The following is a 23604-nucleotide window of genomic DNA, read 5'->3' as shown; positions in this document are numbered from 1 at the left end:
TAACCATGATATAAACAGTTCGGATCAAATAAACGTCACCCCAGATCCAGCGTTTGTCTTTAGACTATACATTAAAATGGAATGGGAACAATTAATGAGTATCTTTAAACCATCATAACAGTGGTGTACCTAAGCATCAGGCATCAGGCCTAGATTTCAGGCTCTGGCCTGGCCCTCGGGCAAATTAAGTTTGGGGGTCCCAAGTCTCAGCCCGGGCCGCCTATCCAGTTGCCACCCCTAACAATAACTTGGTTGCATTTATATGAAGTTGCGGACTAACCTCACAAGCATGCATATTCTCGAGAGCCGGAGGAATGATCATAGCAGGATTGGTGTGGTAAATGCAGTCCCATCGTAGTCTCTTTGGAGGAAATTGGGAGAAGGGAATGAAACGCGTGCCTCTGGGTGCTTTTCTTTGTTCTTCATCCTTCAATCCATCTCCTACTAACCATGCCTGCTTTCACGCATGCAGCTATCAAAACATGTTTTTTACCGCACTATATATATTCTCACTTCCCAGTTCTCGTACGAGGGAAAAAGTAATAAAAAGAACAAAATTAGAAATAAAAAATCTACCTCAGCTGTGTTATAATGGTTGGTGTGGAACAAGTAACACCCATGCTTTGCTGGAAGGCGTAGTTTCAGCTTCTCATATTCATCACTACAGACTGTAATTATCTGTTCTCATGTAACCTCTAATCAGTAAAAAGAGAAATCTAGGTTGAGCCCAGAACTAGGTGCTTGGACACATGGCTCAAGCCCCATGGCTAGGGGATTGGACACATGGCTCTTCAAGTCAGTCTAGGCCATTGATTACCCACATAGGGAAAATTTTCTTTCCTTTCCAACTAAAAAACATGCCTTCTATAAACTTAAAAGGATTTTGGAGTCCCATGCTATAAGTTATTTCCAAAAAGAAGCTTATTTTGGTAATTTTCTCATTAAATTAAAAGAATTAAAAGCAGCGACACTTGAATCATATAGGCTTAATCAATTCACTTAGGCCCTGTTTGGTAGATTCCCAAAAATATTTTAGTTAATAATAATTATGTATTAGAGAACAAGAACTCTGATATACAATCATGGTTAATTAAAATAAGATGAACTCATTTTCAAATGTCTACTAAATGAGGAGAGGAAACCAACATTTCAAAGTGTGAGTTAATCATATTTACCTGAATGCCCCTTTGGCATAAGGCTAGTGCAATGGCATAGCTTGTCTTGGAAAGGATTCCTCTTAGAAGGACTCGTTCTGTTCCTTTGGGAATGCTATTAAGCACGATGGCAACTGCCAACGAACTTCCGTCCACGATTCTAATATTGAGTTTCGGGTGCTTTGTGAGATAAAGCTCTCCATTTCTGTTGAATTCCTCCCCCTGAAATTTCGTATCAAGTTGAAACTTTATTTATGCTTATTTGACGTGGTAGAAATTCACAAAATAAAAATAAAAGATGAAAAATGCATGCAACATATGGGTAATATCGTACACTTCATTTATTTGTGTGTGTGTGGGTTGGTCCCAATCTAATATGGTCGGCCTGAGCATGATGTTTGCATGACATCCGTTCAGTCCATCGTGTTTGCAACCTCAATTTCACCTTGGATCCAAGAATTCATCATGATCAAACAATCAGATGGAACACAATAAAGGGAAAACTGAAAATCATGGCTAAAACCTCTATACCCTAGTTCTATAATGATCTGAATTTTTGTGTGTTCTTTCAGCCTGGGGCGGGGGAATCTACTGAACGGATTGGATGGCATGTACACAAAATAGGTCAATTTTGGGTGGGTCCCACAAAATAGTTTGGGAGGTTTAATTGGTTGGGTGTCTTTCTCCTCATATTCACTGAGGTGTGGCCCAACTGAGCTTTCGTTCGGGATGAATTTTGGCCTCATCACCGAACATTGAAGTGCCGCACCTCACGGATGAGATAGATTTGATACACACATCAGAGTGGGCCCCGTAGAGGTCCTCTCTACCATACATCATTTCAACATTTTCCCTTACGTCAAAATCAAAGCTCTTAATCCTGTTAACTTACAGTAGACTTGACACTATGGCATTAAAGTTGTTTATGGAGTAATAATGTTGTCCAGGACTGGTGCGGCAAATGTCACCGAGATTTTGTTAAATGTCGTGATATTATTCGGAAACTGTAATCGAACCATATTTTACAACGAAATCGGGAGATTTTCAAAATCTCAACAATTTTTAATTTTTGCAATTTTATTGTGAAATTATCATGAGTTAAACACAAATTTAATTTAATGTTAAGACATATAAAAATTTAACTATATTTTTAATTTTTTAAATATTTTTAAATTTTATAATAAATATTTTAAAATCTTATTTTCATTGAGATTTCTCCTTATAATATCACTAGAAAACATAAAATTTTCAAAACCCTTTTGATATTGCAGGCAACATATGTAGGCCAAGCCAATCTCCACTATGAATTTTCATACAGTCCATGATCCAACCATTCAACCGTCTTAAATTTTCAAGAACACGGATTGTCATGTTTCACCTTTGAGAACTGTGGCCCTGTAAACAGTGGGCCAAAATCATGAATGTGTCCTTTATTTGATGACTTAACATCGCAATCTAATTTTTTAATGGAGACATTTTCTCTTCCCTTTTAGTTATTTAAATAAATAAAGTTTAATGATTTCATCCCTTGCAATTCACTTTTGAGATATCATACATATTAAAATAACATGAATCAGGTCTGTTTGAAAATAGTATTAAGTTAGCTTTCCAACACTTCCAAAATCATATAATTCAATGCCATGAGAGCAATTTATGATCAATTTTCTGAGAATGTATAAACTCGTGATAAAAATAATCAATGTTCTGTCATTTTTAATATAATTTTTTTTTTTGAAATAAATGATTGGAACTAGAAGTTATGATGTTGATTTAAATGTTTAGATTAATTAGGTTTAATACTTGATTAGGGTTTAGATTTCAATTTTTGAAAAAAGGACTCCTATACATGAAATTACTTAATCACCAAGATTATTAGGTTTAATACATATTGTTTTAAAAGTGGTGTGTGAGGAAGATGATGAGCTCGTAGTGACAATAAACATAGTCACCAAGATAGGGATCCTTCATCAGGTTTGTGAAGTTGGAGTTTTGCCAAACTCAAAGCACAACAACAATAGCTTGAACACAGAAGATTTAAGATATCGGACCCTGTATGACTAAGAGGCATGCATCTAGTCGACTCAGGCCTCTCTTTATGTAACCACAAGTGGAACTCCCCAAGTCATGCATCTATGCATGTGTCCCTATGCAGCACATGGAACTCCACAAATCACAACAGATTAAGGACATCCTTCGTATCAACATTTTGGAAGTGGACCCTAAAGAGTGCAACTTCTTTATTTTTAACTAACGTAAGGACTTGTTGGGATTTATGGTAAGGAAATGGAGAAAAGGGAATGCTATTTTAGAGGAATAGTTGTTTTTCCCTAATTATATTTCCACAAAAATCCTTCCTCAATTTTCGCATCTTCTTTTCGGCAAAATGAAAAGTTCCATGAAAATTTTACTTAAAAATAGAACGTGGCATATGTAGTATTGATGATGGATTATGGCATCTGTCGCAATGTCACATGTGGAATATTGGAGTTTATGGGGTGCTAGAAGATGAATATGGCACAACGGTGCGCGCACATGGGGATGTTAGTATGTGTGTTATATGTGGGGTGCTTGCAGATGGATTATGGCACATATGGGACCTTTAAAGATGGTCGTTGGAACATGTGGAGTGCTTAGCAATAGTTGGTGGCATGTTGCACATACTATAAATTGAAAGAATGGTTCATGTGACACATTGGCCTACGTGGGGTGCTCAAAGATTAGCGTGGCACATTAACCCGTGGGGTGCTTAAAAGAGGGGTGGAACATGCTACACATGTGGTACATTGTCACACATATGCTACTTGAAGATGAATAGTAGCGCGTATGGTACTTTTGCATACTTGGACATTAGCACATGTGAGGCACTTGAAAATGAACGGTGGCAAAGGTGGGTTACTTGAAGAAAGTAGCACACATGACCAACATGCGGGGCAATTTTCATAGAGAGATGGGTTGGTTCTCCTCTCCCTAAAATTCCCAGATATCATTTTTCTTTTCTTTTTCTTTTTCTTTTTTGTTTAAGTATAGGTGAGCAAAATGGAAAAGGAGAAATGGGAGAGATCATTTTTTTTATTTTTATTTTTTTTATTCAAATAAATTCACAAAATCAAGCATGGAAATGCTATTACTGTATACATGGCGCTTCCTTGGTTGAAACTCAAACAATCCCTAAAGTAATTCAACATTAATGTTTGAAGGTATGGCAACTTAGTCATTTCCACTAACTAGTTCTTGAAGGTAATTTGGTTTAATGCATCCAAACAAAAACCAAACTGTATAATTACATAATAAAATTGGGCCATTTTCTCATCAAGTGGGATTAAGGTTATAAACATGTCATTTTGATTTACACATTTTTTTTTTTTTTTTTTTAATGTGTGCATTGGGTCAGAGGATGGTGCAAGGAGGGACGCGATGAGGTTGATCACCGTCTTCCTAGGGGAATAACTACTCCGAATCCATGGAGCTCTCTAGATTCCTCACGGAGTTTCCTCGAATCCATGAGGGAAGAAAGCATGAATAATTCCTAATACATTCAAAATAACTTGATTGATTATGAAAAAAAAGAAAAAAAGAAAAAGAAAAAAAGAATGAAATTATAACTCTTTAAATAAGAAGCTTAAACTTAGGATAGAGTTTTAAACTTAGACTCCAACTCAAACACCCTAAAAAACGTAACTTACGATAAATAGTAAACTTACTATTTATAAATGATCTCTATTCTTACTAGACTTTATGATTTTCGGCTAAAAATGATAAGTCAAATTTAACCTAACCACTTTGTTCTCCTAATTTTTCTAAGTCCTTTTCATATTGGGCACGACATCTACAACTTAAAGGATCAAAATTTATACTCGAACTAAAACTAATTATTTATAGTAAAAACGAAGCTAAATGAGGCTTTTGACCATCGATTTGATAGAATCTCGCAAATAGGGCTTGGGGAACTTGGCGTAGAGGGGTTGGTTGGTTTAAGTAAGTTAAGTAAGTTCTCCTACCCCCCAAAATCATATATAATATGTCAAAAATCTCATCTCGATTTGTGAGAAACGATTGATTTAAGGTTCTGATGACAGTCCAGATCATTTCCGCCTTGGATCGGGCCTTCTTTGGTCCATCTTTGCCATGAAAGTGTCTGTGACCTGCTCTACATTAGAGGAGATGAGAGCCCCAATGTTTTTTTGAAAGATGAAACGTTTGTGTCAGATTATAGGCAGGAAGGATGGCCACATTTCAATTAAAAACAATAAGATGACCACATGCATTTCAAAATGTAAACACATGAACTTGCCTGATTCAGAAGACCTAAGCTGATGACTTTGACCCCTTTCTCTTCTGCCTCTAGAATGGCCTTCTCAATGAAGCTATTGATTACATCTCTTTGGCATGATAATAAATACTGCACATAAAGATAATATCATATACCTATTAGGAAAACAAGTTTGCTACAAATATATCCTCACATATTGCTACTTTTTATGTTGGGATAGCCATTGGATTCAGTGGATCATGTTTGCATGGTCCAAACCATATGTATGACTTGTGGATGGACAAAACAGAGAGAGAGAGAGAGAGAGAGAGAGAGAGAGAGAGAGAGAGAGAGAGAGAGAGAGAGAGAGGTAAATCTATCAGTAGCCAACAAAATAATGATTTATGGCTACGGTCCAGATCTTAAAATGAGTAAAATGATCAAAGGTTGAAATATTCTAATCTCAGATCTTTGTAGTATCTCCCATCCCTGGGAAGCAGATCATATTAAATGGTTGGATCATTGAAACATTACCCAGGTGCAACATTTACAGCACTAAAAATGGCAGTACATTAGGACGTGCTGTAGCAAACCTGGTTATAAAAACCATCAAAGTTAAGTAAGTCTAACTTGCACAAACATTTGGCAAATGAGAGAAGTTATTGGGATCCCACGAGGAAGATTGACGACGTGATCCATGGCATATGTACCAGCCTGATGCAGATGTGTTGGATCCTGACTACTGCTTAGATGGGGCCGTCCATATCGTGCGTGGCTGACCCAAAACTCAATCCATGTTGCCCACATGCAAACTGAATAAAGATGTGGTTACTTTTTTTTTTTTTCATGAACCATCTATATATCTCATGATAGATGGCTAAGATCAAACACACGTACGCTGCATTGGTATTTGAGTGGTACACGAGCTGAACTGAGCCGAACTCTGCCGCAGCTCTGCTCGGCTTGTTCAGCCAAGGGACCTGGCTCAAGTTCGGCTCAGCTCGGCTTGATCATCGAACCGACCAGATCAGCTCAGCCTAATTTGGTAATCAAATCGAGCCAAGCCAGGTATGAGCCGATTCGAGTTCTAGTCAATTTCAAGCCAAGTTCGAGTTGATTCTAATTCTATATTTTTAAAGGACGGATCAAATTTAGCTGGTTTGATTTATTTGATTTTGTAATTGTAAATAAAACCCAAACTTGGAAGTTATGGTGGGTGTTGTTTTTTTTTTTTTTTTCTTGTATATATATACTACATTCATACTCTTTTTTCTTTTTCTTTTTTTTTTTTAAAAAAATCTCCAACATGGTGATTATATACATGTAAGATCTAGGGCAATTAGGATTGTTGATTTGGCCGGCAACACAAGAAGGTTTTTTTTTTTTTTTGGTTCGTTGACGAAAATAAAAAATAATACAACAACAGTTCAATTGAGAACACAAAACATGACTATCTTTCAACAATAAAAAAAATAAATTGAAGCAAACGAAACCTAATGTCTGACGGCCACAATTGCATCCTGATGGCATTGAACTGAGCCTTAGTTTGAGCCCAACCAAACCGGCCGGTCTGGCATACAGCTTGGGATGGCCCGATTTTAAAACAAGCTGGGATTTTTGGCTTGGCTCGACCTGAACAAGTTATTCAAGGCAAACCAAGCCGAGCTAAATCGAGCTGAGCTGAGCAAGCTAACCGTGCTCAGCTCTAGTTGGTATCATGTCTTATCATTCTTGATAGAAATTGATCATGTGTCCTCTTACTTGAAAACTATATCTTGGAATTGCCCATGTTTGCAATGTTAGCTTATACAGCCTGTTCCTTTCAACCGTAATGGTGGAACCAAAGATCCACAACAGCAACATGGACACCGATGAAATGGGCCCCAACATCCATGAATACCATTGGGAAGCATAGGGTTTAGAAGCCAGTGACGCAATTCCTAGCCGTAGGTGGTAGATGGAATGGAGGGTGGTTGGATGGGTGAGATGGACCACATGTGGAGCCTCCTTCGTTCCTTTGAGTGAAGCTTCATAAAGTGCATCTGATGATTTGTCCATGGTGCCATATATATAGTCATAGATGGGCATGAAGAGGCAGTAGTTGGTCCGGAACTGGGTGTGGTGAAGCGAATGAAACCTGTTTGGAACAATAATTAGTTGTGTTTCGTACATCACGTAAATCAATCTCTCTCTCTTTTCTCCTCTCTCTCTATGTGGGCTGACAATGGGTCAGGTTCTGGCCAGATCTAGGTCAGCCTGAGTACTAAGCAGGCCAAGAATTCTGGCCCTAGCCCATTCCCAACCTGCTCACCCAAGTTGCAGCCCTAGCTCAACCCGAACTCGACCCATTTGCTTATATAGGCCACATTTTTCTAATCCAAACCCAACCCACTACCTGAGAAGTGGGTGAAGCCAGTTGACCCACGGCCCAACCTGACCCACCTGTAGGTGCCAGGATGGTGGATCGCCAATGTTCTTCTAAACTGAATGATCCTAACCTTTTGATCATTGGACTATTTTCTGTTAAATGTGACATTCTGTAGTTTTCCATACACCCAATTTGGAATTTTTCCCATTTTCCTGCTTTGTCCATATATTTTTTAACATTGAAATAGTATTCATTGGAAAGTCACGCGTAGCTGGGACAAGGCTATACGTATGCTGGTAATCTAAAGTCCACTGATCAAATGGTTAGGCTCTTTGAATGTAAAAGATTGGTGCTTCCCCCATCTGTGAGTCAATCTGATCAACAGTCTGGATTACCGAATCATATTACCATACAGGGTCTCAGGTTCATGATTCAATATTAATGAATGAGAGGAGACTTACGAGGGCGTGTACATGAAGTACTTGAGAGGTGGACATATCGAGAAGAGCCACTTAGGGACCAGCTCGAAGTTGCAATGGCCCATGTTGTTCATGAAATCAATGTACGTGATATACCCAGCTACGGCTGAGATCGAACCGGTCCCAGTAAGTATAATGGTCAGCAGAGGGATTGCGAAGAGCAGAAAGTACAGCATTATTTCCGCAAACGGATGAATCACAGCTGCAAGAGGAGAAAAAAAACCGTATTATAGTTGAATTATGAAGTTCTATAATTCTAAAGAAAGATTTGGATCAGGTGATCCTAACCATCGCATCCAGGACAACGAGTGGTCATAGGAAACAATGCCAACTATTGCCTGCATGCGGATCATCCAATTAATGTGATTTTCATATGGTTGTGCATGAAGTGTGGCCCCGACGTAGTGGATGGTTCATATTGATTAATTGGACTGTCCACGTGTCCATATGCAACCAGGATCACTATAACTTATTGTTCACATGTGTGATTCTATGGAAATTTTGTTCACACCTGTGCAAATAGAAAATCTGTGACTATGGTGATCCATTTGAATGGAAAATAGTCAATTTCCGAATCCAACAAATCAGATGTGTTGATCATCTAATTATTGCACTTCAATTCAGTTAACAGAACCACTTGGAACCACTTGTGTGACCAAGGGTATATATTGGATAGATGTGTGTGAGTAGGATGTGCAGGTGTGTTAGAGTCTGCCTAACTCAAATTGAATTGTTGGTATCCCCTTCACAAAGATGGATAGATTGAAGACTAGAATCGAAGATCTAGAGTCTTTTTGGCCATTAATATTGCACTCTGTTCAGGCAACTAGTGAAAGTAATGGAGACTATTAAATCCAAATGAGTTCTTTTTGCCTTGTGACAATAGACATGGGTCTACCGACCTTAAGGGCTTGTTCTTTTACTAACACTTTAAGTTCAAAACACTTCTCAAATTAATAAAGGTACACATTCAAATTAAATAAGACAAAATGTTGCCAATTTCATTAAGTACTATAAAATAATGTTTATTATAGTCGAAAACTTGTGAGATAATCAAATGAATTTAAAAAAAAAAAAAATGAAAAAATGGATAAATGCCTAAAATGCCTACCGGAATAGACGATTTGAGGCGAGTGTGATCAAAAAAATTAGAACTTAAAAGATCGTGATTTACAACTTAAGGTTGCAGAAAAACTATATCTATTCATAAGGTATTGTAGCGGGAGTCGCCAGGCAGTAGCTAAGCTATGCTAAGAAAAGAAAAGAAAAGAAAGATAAATAAAAGATAGATTGATGTGTTTGGCGTAGGTCCCCGAGTTCTTCTTCAATTGCTCCTTTTATAAAACGTCGAGATAACGAAACCCTCATTAGGGCTTCCTCATTGTTCCTGGATCTTTTGTGTTGACGTCACTGGCTTTCCAAATAAAAAAGTGTTATTGGGAAGATATGAAAACTCTCCGAAAGTCTGAAGGGATCGGATCTCAGATTTCCACTCCTACACATAGATGCTCTCCTATTGTACTCTTAGGGAGTATCTTTCGGTTAATCACGACCATTCATCTTAACAACCTAGTCTAGATTACTTAGTTCTTGAACAGAGAAGTGGGATTTGACATCTGCTACAAGGTTGTTACCAACAATAAGACAAATTTGTCTGAAACTAATCCATTATAAGGCAGATCATATCATTTTTCAAGCCTATTATCCGTTCTTTTTGTTCCAATCGGTACATGGTTGTGAAGCCAACTGAGATGATGTGTTTGCTTCTCCTGATCTGGGTTTGAGCCACGACTGGGTTTTCTTGGACACTGATTTGATATATAGGTCTTTAGGATATTTGTAACATTATAGTCTTTCCAAATGTTTCTAGGAAGATCTCTTATTATGGAAGGACTGTGAAAGACGGCCTTGCTGAGAGGATCATAGCTAGATTCGTGATAAGATATGTTCTCTCAATGGATCTCGTATAAATGTGGTGGGAACATTGCCTCGTTAATGAGCATGATAATCATGGCCACGAGGTTGTGCTGATTTTCATTTTAAAAGGCAGGCACAAGGGCCCATGCCTTCGCATTTATAATGGAATGTGTATCGCCGAAAGTAATGCCAATAATGATACTCTTCGGTGAGAGTGTGTTTTACGTTAGTTGTGATTCCGTAGTGTTGACACATGATGACCTTTGATTGGCCCACGTCTGGGTGCTAAAAATAGGCATAAACACTAATGAAGTTCGATTTTGGAGTTATGCCATATCTATGCTTCCATAAAAAAACGTATTATATCTCTCAGAAAATCTTTTTATACACGTCATACTCCTTGTGTAATGCCACATGTCATTTCCTTATTGACTCTATTCCAATATGTCAGAATAGGGTACGATAGCCAGATTTTTGCTTCACATGATCATCGTCGTAGGATTCATACATTAGACGAGTTAGATATCGTGCACATATGCTTAGGCCTCACAATTCTTTCCTTCACCTATATATTTCTAAATAAATGACAACAAGAGTTTTCTTTTGTTGAGTCATGGCGCAGGGAGGAACGCGATGAGGTCTCGAGTTCATTAACCTTTACAACTAATGCATAAATTTGTCCTATCTCTTTGGATTCCTCCATGAAGTCTCGTATGGTCAGGAGAGAATGCCTATCCACTTTAAGGGCCTGTTTGGCCGGCTGGATTAGATGGGCTTAGGTGGGATGGAATTGCATATGCTCTTGTGCCAATTCCACTCCATGTTTGGGAAGAGTGGAAAAGCTTGGAAGTAGGTTAAATGGAATCGTATTGGGTCCCGTGCCAATTTCAATCAAATGTTAGCAAGTTGTGTAGGTCCCACCATGATGCGTGGGCTATATCCACACTGTCCACTTATTTTCGAGATCATTTTAGAGCATGGGCCAAAAAATTAGGTAGATCTAAAGCTCAAGTGGACCCCATCATAGAAAGAAACAGGGATTGAATACTTATTGTTGAAACCTTCTTTGGGGCCACATAAGTTTTGGATCTGCCTCATTTTTAGGCCCATGCCATAAAATGAGGTTACAAAACAAATGAACAGTTTAGATATAACACATGTATGTTATTCTCAATAGTTTCAAATGATGGTAGGTATATCCTTTCAATGTACCACCGTATTACAAACAAAGCAGGGAATTAAGCTTATCCCATGGTAACAAGGAACAATCCCTGCCATGGGTAATAATTATGTTTTTTGATTCCCATCCCACCTAATCCCTTCTAATCTCATCGCCCAAACACGCCCTAAAAGTTTCTGATGGTTCCTCTGAGTCCATAAGGGCCAGTATGGTTTTTCAACCGTCTTTAAAGAAAATGTACACATTATCTTGTCCTTTATAAGTAGCGTCACGGTCGAATTGACACAGTCGACTGAGTAAAATATAACAGGCTTTCATGTCAACAATGTCGCATACGACTTGATCTTTATAATATTTTCCAATTGAAAAAAATATCGCGCATTGTTCAGTTACCTTCGTCTCACTGACCTTCTTAATCCAGCCGATCGTGTACGGGGAGGGATGACATTCCGTTTTCACCTACAATTTCTCCACCATGACCTTGGAAATAATATTCTTGTTGTTTCCTCTATCGATAATTACATCACAGACATTTTGATTCACCGCAAACCTAGTTCAGAAGATGTTATGTCGTTGTGGGTGTAATTCCTTCTTTGGTACATATAATAGTCGCCTCGTGACTCATTATGATCATACGGAATCTAATCTGCCTCATCCGCTTCATCCTTTGCTACACGCTCCAATTCATTAACATTCAAGTTTTCATTGTCATTTTCAACACTATCGTCATTAACGGCAATGTTAGCCACTTGTTGCTAGGGACAAGTATTTGATAAGTGACTTATTTTGCCACAATAATAGTAATGGTTAGGCCTTGACCGACCATAGGGGTTCGGAATCCTGCTCGGATCGACAACAGTGGTCACGCCCCATTGGGGTCTAACTTGCTCACTTCCTAAATCTCAGTTTGCAGGAGTAAGAGTTTGAGTGTGCCCCTTATAGGTTATTTTCCTTTGGCCTGTGAAGCTCCTTAGAACGGACCCACTGCGGTGCCCCTAATAGTAGGATAGGTTCGTATGTTGGGATGCTTAAGATGTGCTTCTGCTCGGGTGGTCAACTTGATCCCTTCATTCATCATCCACAAAAGTTGTATCCGAACCCGATCATGGATCACAATATGCAACCCACCATTGAATCGAGCGACTTGATGCGATTCAATTTCGACCAAATCATTTTATACTACAAGTGGTAGAATTCTTTTACATAATCTCTCACTGACCGACTACCCCGCCAACAATTTTGATCTTGTTAGAACATTACATTATCGTAGTCACTAGGGAGGAATTGCATGTGTAGAAACTGCTTCATCCTTGCCATGTGCGGATTGATGCTTTTATATATGTGTTTCGTTTATATAAACTGAAGTTTCTCCTACCAAGTTGAAGCTTCGCCCTTCAACTTGTAAGCCACAAATTTAACTTTCTTCGCTTCAGAGATTTTCATATAGTAAAAAAATCGCTCAACTTCAAAAAGCCAATCTAGGAAATATTTAATGTGAAGTTGGCCATTAAAGTTATTAAGGTCGACTTCCATCCTAAATTCTTGATATGCTTGATCACTACATTGTACCAGATATTGGAGCATTATGTCGTTGATCTTCTTGTTGCTAGATCACACCTCCTCATGCATGATCCTATGGTTCACTGCTGACATCACCTTATAATCAATGCGATTATGAATTTTAGCCCTTATTGAGGGCGGATTACTGCCACGAACATGGAGCTTACCTAGAGCCTTCGTCATGTGACCGATGTTAACCTTTAACCCTTGCACGACTTATTGATTCTCTCGTAACGCCGCTTCGAAAGACGTCATTGTTAAAGGAAAATTCTTTGGAGCATCGTCCATGGAAATGTTGCCTGACCCGTGGTTAAAAGTCATCGATTCGAGGAGAAAGCTTGATACCACTTGGTGTAAGGAGGAAGGTGATTAGGTCGATCATCGTCTTCCTTAGGAAGTAACATACTCCAAATCCACAGAGCTCTTTGGACTCCTCACAAAGTTTCCTCGAATCCACAAGGGATAAAAGCAAGAATAATTGTTAATAAATTCAAAAAATAAAATGATTGATGATGAAAAATGAAATTACAACCCTTCAAATAATGAGCTCAAATCTAAGACAGAGTTTTAGACTTAGATTTCAACTCAAACACCTTAAAAACGTGACTTCCTATAAATAGTAAATTTACTATTTATAAATGGCCTCTATTTCTACTAGACTTCAAGGTTTTCGACCAAAAATAGCATGTGTCCAATTTGCCCCAACCATGTTATTCTCCTAAAATTTCTAATCCCTTTTTATGTTGGGCATGACTTCAACAACTCAAAGGATCAAAAAATATACTCAAATTAGGACTTAGTATCTATGGTAAAAATGAAAATAGATGGTACTTTTGATTGTTGATTTGATGGAATCTCACAAATCCGCATTGGCAGCCACGTGTGGCATAGTTGGTTCACTTAAGTAGGATCTCCTACCCCTAAATCATATTTAATATGTTAAAAATTTGCAAGATATGACTGATTTAAGGTTCTAAAGGTAGGAATCATTTCCACCTCTGATCAGGCCTTCTCTAGTCCATCTTTGCCACAAAAGTACCTCCAACCCACTCTACATTATGTCATTAATTATCAGTAAAAGCCAGTGACTTATTGTCTCCAATGCCACCTTTAGACTACAAAATCCAGAAAAAGGATACATTTCTCCGGTAAACTACAAAATTCCACAAGTTTATATTTTTGTAATCTGTTCACGTGCTATGACTCTTATTTGAACTGAACACGATATTACTCTTTAACCGTACACATGGCATGGTTTTGCAATCCATACCGTCCCAAAAGCTCAGTTCAAAGGGTGGATGGAGGTAAACATGAAAATTATGCTGGGAAGCTAGCCAATTTTAACCACCGGAAAATTTCCAGGGTTTTTATTATTATTATTATTATTATTTATTTTCTTTTAACACACTTCAAAGGATCACGAAGGTCAGTTGCCTGTAAACCGAGTTCCCCATAAATCCCGTCACTCCGTCCATATGTTTTCCCCACATTTTAGGACATGAGCCAAAACAGGAAGATCCCAAACTGAAGTGGCTCATGTCACAAGAAATAGTGGGAGTTAAATGCCCAACATCGAAACCTTCATGGATATGCCACAATGATGTTTGTGTGGCTTGTAGTTTGTCTATGATGTTTGCCAAATCATGTTAGAATGTGAACTCAAAAATCTGGCCATTTAGAAACCAACTGGACCACGCTGGGGAGCAGTGCGAACCGTATGCATGCACATCATTTGCTTGGACATCATCATATTTAACCAGCTCCTTTTTCAACCGCATAACCGGTAGAGTGGGTTCAACCTAATACAGGGCTCCTGCACGTGTGAGTTTGACACTTGTGGCTGCATGTAGACATGCGTGTGACGCTAATAGTGTGGCTCCATGTAGTGCAGGTGCGTCTGATAAACCTTAAACCCGAGAGCTCCTGCAGCGTGCTCTGCATGGATTCCAAATACACTGACATTTTATTCTAACTTTGGTAATCTCTCTCTCTCTCTCTCTCTCTCTCTCTCTCTCTCTCTCTCTCTCTCTCTCTCTCTCTATATATATATATATATATGGACTGCATATTTCGACATTTTGCCAATTTTCATAACATTAGTTAAAAGAGGATAAATTCCATAAAATTATAACTATTTGGAAAGAAATGGTTGAGATTAAAGCACACTAAATAGTTTAAATGGGACACGCTTCCTCTACTTCTTCTAAAGCCGTTGTCGGTGGCTGACTTGTCATTTCTATGTAAGCACACCATAAAGAGAAGACCGTCGACTGACAACTTCATGGATGCCATTCACCCAAGTGAAAATCATTATTTGAACCATACATACAAAAGACCAAACATTGAGAAAAATAAATAAAATCACACGGGCATCCTTGTGAGCAATATAAACTTTATTTCGAAACTGTTAAGTTCACACAGTGTGACCTAACAGTTTTTTTTTATTAGGATGATATTTATATGTTCTCTCATAGCCGTGATTTAAACCTAATAAACCAGTTTGAAGAAGAAACACCATGTCGTGGTCCACACATAAACCTATGTTTAGTAACAACATGTGGTGGGCCACACATAAACCTATGATTGGTATCCCACGCTGGCCCCAAGACCTAAAATACAGTCAGCCTCATTCACTTTCATTTGGCGAGGTTGGTATATCTTAGGGGGAGTGACTGCAACATGAAGAGCCATGGGTGCCCACCGTGATGTTGATGCAAAATTCACCATTTCCATGATCGGTTTCATCAACTCATGTTAGATGAGAACCCCAAAGTGAACTAGCTTAATTAAATACCCAAAGTGGCCCACGCCACAGAAAACAATGGAAAAAAAAAACATCCAAAGTTGAAATTCTCCCTGGGAGTTAAAATAATGTTCATATGCCATTCAAACTCATTTATAAAAATGATTCCCATTAGGATGAAAGAAAAATATAAATATGACATGGCACAAAACTTCTTTAACCCAAAAAGGCTACAATGGTGTGCATTTTTAGACATTTTACCTAACTCACCTAACCATCCGTGAAGCCAGGGGCTGTGTGGGGCTCTCGTTTTAGGGCATGAGCCCAAAATTGAGGCAGATCCAAGGTTCAAGTGGACCACACTGCAGGGATTCAACGTCCACCATTAAAAACTTTTTCAGAACCAGTAGATGTTCTGATTAAGCTGATATCTGTGTTTTCAATTTATCTTGTGACCTTAAGAACAAGTTGGACAGGCGAATAAAAAACACTGTAGGCCGTAGGAAGGTTTCAATGATAAGCATCATTATCACCCCTGCTTTATGTAGTATGGTCCAGTGGAGCCTTGGATTACTTCCTTTTTAGGCTCATGGCCTTAGATTATATTTTAAAATGGTGTGCATTTTTAGACATTTTACCTAACTCACCTAACCATCCGTGAAGCCAGGGGCTGTGTGGGGCTCTCGTTTTAGGGCATGAGCCCAAAATTGAGGCAGATCCAAGGTTCAAGTGGACCACACAGCGGGGATTCAACGTCCACCGTTAAAAACTTTTTCAGAACAGGCGGAAGTTTTGATTAAGCTGATATCTGTGTTTTCAATTTATCTTGTGGCCTTAAGAACAAGTTGGACAGGCAAATAAAAAACACTATAAGCCGTAGGAAGGTTTTAATGGTAAGCATCGTTGTCACCCCTGCTTTATGTAGTGTGGTCAAGTGGAGCCTTAGATTATTTCCTTTTTAGGCACATGGCCTCAGATTATATTTCAAAACGGATGGACAGCGTGGATAAATCTTATACATCACAGTGGGTCCCACAGAGCTCCTGCCAACCTGGCTCGCAAGGGCGGCCATAATAGCATCATTTAATGCCTTCACGTGGTGGTAATCAAACAGGGTAAATCCAGCTGTCGAGTGATGAACCAGTCGTTGTCTGGTTTCCCTCGTTGCATTTCTGCGATCCTGGACCGCCCACATGGTGCACGAGCTCCAATGTGCAGTTGAAATGGGAATTATCTAACAGTACCGAAAAAGGTAAAATGTCTTTTCTAGAAGCTAGATACATGTGAAGCAGTGTTTTTTTTTTTTTTTTTTTGGTACCATACGCGATCCATGGTGGTCCCCAACAGATGAACCGTTCAGATTTATGGACCGTATATACTGTCGGAGGGTAATCTCTCTGCTACATCCAGGATAAGGTATGTATCATATTCCATCAGTGGCAGGTCCCACGAGATGAACGGCTCAGATCCATCGATTGTACATCCATGTGAACTGTTTAGTGCTAAAAACTATGACTCGATGAGCTGAAATGCTCCTGGAGAGTTCTTTGGGCTCACCTCAAAACATTGATGGACTGTTCATTACGTAGGGCAAAAAAAAAAAGTGTAAGAAGTACCAAAAGCATAAAAGGGTGCCTTTGGATGTCTCAATGGAAGGTAAAATGTGATATTTCTCTATGGATTTTGTTCGCATGCAGTTGAAACGCGCGTGTGGAAAAAAAAAAAAAAAGAGAAAAAAAAGAGTTGTGTGACCCCACCTGTAATGTGTTATCCAAACCGTGAATATGGTATGCCACCTCATGTTTACCAACAGATAAGTATGAATAGCTCCAAGAGAATGTTGTTATAAAAAGCCGTAGTTTGGATGATAGATATTTGATATTTAAAACTGGAAACAATTAGAGGAACGGGCGAGTCTGCCTTTTTTATTTTCGCTGGCCAGAAACTTGGTAAAAAGTGACTTTTTACGGTTCGAAAGCTATTATTTTGACCAAAATACTCCTTGGTAAGTAGATGTAGGAGGAGTATTTTGGTCTTTTTAGGTTCATCCGTACAACCATAGGTTTAGTTTCGCAATTAAAGTTTCTTTATAGTGAATGAAATTGTTGCTAAAACATGAGGTCTATACCTTCAAGAACCCTTAAAACTAGGATTCTTGAGACATATAGATCTTAGGGCCTGTTTAGGAAGTGGGATTAGAAGGAATTAGGTGGGATGGGATTAAAAAAAACATAATTATTACCTTGTCCCTATTGCCATGGGATAAGATTAATGCCCTGCTTTGTTGATAATATGGTGGTACATTGAATGGATATACCCACCATCATTTAAAATTATTGAGAATAACACACATGTGTTATATCTAAACCGTTCATTTGTTTTGTAACTTCATTTTATGGCATGGACCTAAAAATGAGGTAGATCCAAAACTTATGTGGCCCCAAAGAAGTTTTCAACGGCAAGTATTCAATCCCCGTTGCTTTCTATGGTGGGATCCACTTGAGCTTTAGATTTACCTGATTTTTTGGCCCATGCTCTAAAATAATCTCAATAAATGGGTGGACCGTGTGGATATAGCCCATACATCATGATGAGACCTGTACAACTTGCTAACATTGAGTGAAATTGGCACGGAACCAATGCAATTCCATTTAATGTAATTCCAAGCTTTTCCATTTCTTGCCAAACATGCCATGGAATTGGCAAGAAACCAGATGAATCTCATCCCACCTAATCCCTTCTAATCCCACCGCCCAAACAGGCCTTTAGGTTTTAGCCAACAATTTCATTTGCTGCAAAAAAACCTTAACTGTGAACTAGACGTAGGATTGTACGGATGAATCCAAAATGATCAAAATACCTCTCTTTTTACGGCTGCTTACCTTAACAGTCGAGGGGCATTTTGGTCAAAATAGCAGCTTCCAAACCCTAAAAAGCCACATTTTGCGAACTAAGTTTCCGCCCATCGAAAATAAAAAAGGCATCGTAGAGACTCGTCCGGTCCTCTAATTGTTTCTTAAACCTATCCATTTTGATACTAATGTGCTGGTACATTATCACACACGACGAGTAATGTGCAATCATCACATAGTGTAGTCCACCTGAGTATTTTAATTGACTAATTTCTGTTGTTCCTTCATCCCTGTGGCTCTAACCTCATGAATGGTTTGGATGGTATATAAAAAAATGTCGTGGAAACCGTATTACAGAAGTTTCTATGGTAGGTGTCACCCTCCCCAATTTTCTCCCTTGTTCCCTTCAGTGTGGCCCACCTAATTTAGGTAACAGGATAAAGTTAGGAATCTTGGCCTATCATGGCTGGGCTCTCCAGATGCACGGTTTCGATTTCATATGCACATCACAATGGGTCCCACAAAACTACAACGTGCATGTGAACGAAACGATTTTCCTATACCGTATTTCCAAAGAAAAACCAATGGAAAAAGAAGAATTTCTTACATGTGATGGGCTCGGTGACGATAGAGGAGTGGTGGTGGGAGTGGTAGCGAGAGTACAGGAAATGATGGTGCAATGCTCTGTGGGCCCAGTAATACAAGATCTCCACCGGACCCGCATGAAGGAGTATTGTGAAAACTATACCGTCAGTTCTCCATAAAGGCAAGTTTGCAGCTCCAGGCACTACCGTACTCAATGAGTACGCAACAATGCCACTCAAGAGAATCTGATCATCCCTGCCATTCATTTCGCAAACGCATGAGACAGATGCATAAGGAAAAATATACAGGAAAAATTCTTTGTTGCACTGAGTGCACTGGAACCTTCCCATGCACCGCAGTTGCATTTGCACCTGTAGGCAGCCAATATCATCCATCTGGACCTTCCATTTGGTCTATTTAACTCACCTTGGGCCACCTTGAAAACTTCACACCAATCCGAGTATCATAACCATCCATACATCTGTCATTTTTGCTATGACCATCCATTTTATGACCACAGATCAGATGGTTTGCATCGTATAACTACAATGATTCTTTAAAATCATATCCAGTCAAAGATGGTCCCACTAATTGGATGGTTGAGATGGCTCATTGGAACTGTTCTCTTGAACAATCTTTGCCGTCCATACTTGCATCATATTGGATCGGATGGTAAGCGCCGTCCAGTTGGTGCAATATTTTCAAGATGTCTGGGATTAGGGCTGTCAACGGGCCAGGCATGGAGTTGTTCTGGGCGCCGATTTTGATCTGTTTCGGATCCTACTAACGAAAATTCTGAATTTAGTAGGCCCGAGCCCGGCCCATTAACACCCTGTCTGCAATGAATCCAGATCCCATGATTCCCACAAACAGGTTTTTCAGTTTTCCTATTTTCATGCACTGTGATTGGTCCATGACTTCGTCAGCACTGACGTATTAAATGCAGTCTGCGATGACGCGGCCATCCTGTTTGGGAAACGGATTGGCTAATGACCCTGCCACTAGCCAATGGGTAGTGGTTGGTGCTCTTTGGGCCCACCATGATGTATGTGTTTCATCCATGCCCTCCATCCATTATTTCAGATCATTTTATGAAATAAACCCAAAAATTAGGTTGATCCAAATCTCAAGTGGACCACACAGTGTTGATTGAACGCCCACCATTAAAAACTTCTTGGGAGCTACAAAAGTTTTGGATGAAGCTGATATATATTTTTTCCCTTCATCCAAGTCTGTATGACCTAATCAACAGGTTAGATTTCAAATAACCATTACAGTAGGCCCTAAGAGGTTTTTAAATGGTGGACATTTAATCACTATTATTTTCCCATGGTGTGGTCCACCTGAGTTTTAGATATACCTCATTTTTGGGATCAAGCCCTAAAATTAGTTTTTTTTAAATGGATGTACATCGTCGAATAAAACACATACATCATGGTGGGGTCCACATGGCACTGACCACTAGCCACCTGGCTCGGGGCAGCGTCACCAGCCAAACCGCGTCCGTTTGTTTGTGGCAAGCCGAGGATCGTGATTCATCGCCTTGGAGTCCAAATGTGCAGGACCCACAAGCACACCCAAACACATGGGGATTGGAATCGTGTACAACAACTGTTTTAACTAGTGAGTATATGTAAGAACTACTCCGCCCATCCGGTGGGAAAGCTTATTTGAACCATACATGTGAAAACTCATTGTAGTAAAAGACTCAGATGGGTCACACCTATCGGAACAATGTAAATTTCTCATAAAACTCTTGAGTCCGGTGTGACCCACCTGATTTTTGGTTCAGTCTGATTTTTATGTTTCCATTCCATCATTCTGACTTAAACCTGATTAACGGGTTTGCTGAAAAATATACAGAGTGGTGGCCCCACGAGCAAGCCCATGGTTTTCATCCCATCCCCATTGTTTCTTATGTTGTGGTCCACCTTAGTTGTCTATCTAGATGATTTTTCGCAGGGCCTATTATTGAGGAGCGCACCTGATTGACGTAGTGGATTTTACAAAGACAACAATGTGGGCCCAGAGAATTCAAGTGTTTTTACACGCTGCCTAGAACAGGTGTTGTAGAGAATTCCGGTCCAGAGAGAGAGAGAGAGAACTAACCAGTTGCCTTCTCTGTCCACCTGATCAAATTCAATACTCTTGTGGAGTATCATGTGCTTGCTTCTGGCTGTTTGGAAACGAGCCAAGCTAATCCATATCTGGTTGTGAAGCCACCTCCACAACAGTAACGGGATAATTATCATGTTCAGCGTATCCTTCTCTCCATTTCCCATGCAATACGTATACAAGCTACGTACCACAAATGGTGCCAAAATAATGTACTTCACCCACACCATAAGAAGAAAATGAACATCAGTACCAAAAAATAATAATAATAATAATAATAAAGGGGAGAGAGAGAGAGAGAGAGAGAGAGAGAGAGAGAGAGAGAGAGAGAGAGAGAGAGAGAGAGAGAGAGAGAGAGAGAGATGCCACCTTTTAAGTCTGTCTACAAGCATATTGGAGGATATTTCCATGAAAAATAGAGGGGTATAATGGGAATACCTTGAAGCTTCCAAGCTTGTGCCATGGCCATTCCGTGAAGGGGCCTGGTTTTGAAGCCATATTCTTCTCTCTTTTGGTCCTGTTCTTCTCCACTGGATTGCATCTCTTTAAATAGAGAGGAGTTATTTGATACTCAGGCAGCGAATGACGTTGATACGCAGGCACCCAGAAATTGTTCACATGGCATGCATTAACTCAAGTTAAAATTAATCCGTAAATTGTGGAACACACTTTTGCCAACAGCCCAAAAATAAGATTGACTGAACAATTCTAGACTCTGATTTCTGAACGCTTCTCTGCTAAAATAGGTGGTAGTTTTTCTTGCTTTTAAGTATCCAATAAATGTCCACCTCGCAAGATGTCTATGTATAAGGTGGGCCTATTAATTGATGATATTGTGATAGGTTGTACCGGTAGGCCCCACTAAAGTTGTGGTTAGTTGAATTCATATACGGGTGTTATACTTCAACTGTGTTACGTGCGTATTGTCCTAATTGTATCAAACACCGATCCTAATCATGGATCATATGTCAATTGCATATTAGTCATTAACTAACCTTCGGATCATTAGTTTAAATTTTACAATTGGTCCGAATGATGGACGAGTGGCTTAAATCCATTAAATTAATCATCTTATTAAATGATTCACTCAATGTGTGTTGGTCATCTCGTTAATCATGTTATAACCTTCAGAATGGTATAAACATAATAATCTTTACCTGAGTAGAGTTTTATGCATGATGCCAAATGAATAGATGACCATGGTTTACTGAAAATATAGACCACTCTAGCAATCTAATTTATGTCGATCTACTTCATATGATTCATCTTGAGTAGATCCTATCAAGTTCATGTTGGCCTGATCTTCTGTCTCCAGCATGGGTTGCCGAATATCCATGTTGAATCTGACTCCTTAATGGTGGTGAACACTATGCCAAAACTGTGAAAAAAGGATGGTCCAAAACCGTCTCAAATGACCAAAAAGGACGGTCATGGACCGTCGCAAGGGCCGTCAAATTTTGACATGTCGTATTACTTAAAGGACGGTCGAAAACCGTCATTTTTATTGACAAAAAAAAGATGGTCATGGACCGTCCTAAAAAAGGACGGTCTCGGACCGTCTCTTATAAGCCTTTAAAGGACGGCCATGGACCGTCCTTTAAAAGGACGGTCATGGACCGTCCTTAAAAAAGACTGTCGTAGACCGTCTCTATTAAGCCTTCAAAGGACGGCCATAGACCGTCCTTTTAAAGGACGGTCATGGGTCGTCCTTAAAAAGGACTGTCATGGACTCTCTTATGGGCCTTCACCGTCCTTTAAAAGGACGGTCATAGACCGTCCTTTAAAAGGACGGTCATGGATCGTCCTTTATAAGAGAGTCAATATACACCTGTTACAATATATTTTATCGTAGTCTTCCTGATATACACCTGTTATATAATATATTTCATCATATTCACATTCACATCCATCTAAACAACCCAAACTATGTAAATCCAACATAAACTACATTCATCCAAACATAAACTACATCCATCCAAACACAAGCAATCTTATCCACATTACATTCATCCACACATAAATACATATAAGTTTAACATCATAAATAAAAAAAGAAAAAAAATCAGCAACAATTTTCTCTGTCTTTCACCTGAAAAAAAATATTAAACCAACAAAATATTATAATTCAGAATTATGAAGAATTGCATAAACTTCTTCCAAAAAAGTGGACACTTTTTAAAAATAAAATTGATCATTAACATAGGTTTAGGTTTAGGATTAGGTTTTCGGTTATAGGTTATAAGTTTAGGTTATAGGTTATAGGTTATAGGTTAAGGTTTAGGTTATAGGTTTTGGTTTAGGTTTAGGTTAAGGTTTAGGCTTAAGTTATAGGTTTAAGTTAAGGTTTAGGTTTTAGTTATAGGTTATAACTTTAGAGAATTGAGAATAGGTTAAGGTTTAGT

The 23604-nt window shown here is 39.0% G+C and overlaps 1 protein-coding gene across 2 annotated transcripts in view; it reads right to left on the bottom strand.

The window, feature by feature from the left end:
• The window catches only part of LOC131245798 (very-long-chain aldehyde decarbonylase GL1-4-like), a 50754-nt gene extending 28961 nt beyond the window's left edge, over positions 1–21793 (bottom strand). For both annotated transcript variants that reach the window (XM_058245503.1, XM_058245502.1), the window contains exons 1-9: positions 21641–21793; positions 21197–21417; positions 19110–19342; positions 8233–8452; positions 7165–7540; positions 5446–5553; positions 1176–1376; positions 577–678; positions 281–454 (exon numbers count right to left, since the gene is read on the bottom strand). In XM_058245503.1, the coding sequence (XP_058101486.1) occupies positions 281–454; positions 577–678; positions 1176–1376; positions 5446–5553; positions 7165–7540; positions 8233–8452; positions 19110–19342; positions 21197–21417; positions 21641–21700 (1695 nt within the window). In that variant the 5' untranslated portion in view covers positions 21701–21793. The remainder of the gene's footprint in view (positions 1–280; positions 455–576; positions 679–1175; positions 1377–5445; positions 5554–7164; positions 7541–8232; positions 8453–19109; positions 19343–21196; positions 21418–21640) is intronic.
• Between the last annotated feature and the right edge of the window lie 1811 nt (positions 21794–23604).

This window comes from Magnolia sinica, chromosome 5 (genome assembly GCF_029962835.1).
Source record: "Magnolia sinica isolate HGM2019 chromosome 5, MsV1, whole genome shotgun sequence".
Classification (NCBI taxonomy): Eukaryota; Viridiplantae; Streptophyta; class Magnoliopsida; order Magnoliales; family Magnoliaceae; genus Magnolia; species Magnolia sinica.
The sequence above is the reverse complement of the archived record's forward strand: the minus strand, read 5'-3'. Positions and strand labels throughout refer to the sequence as shown.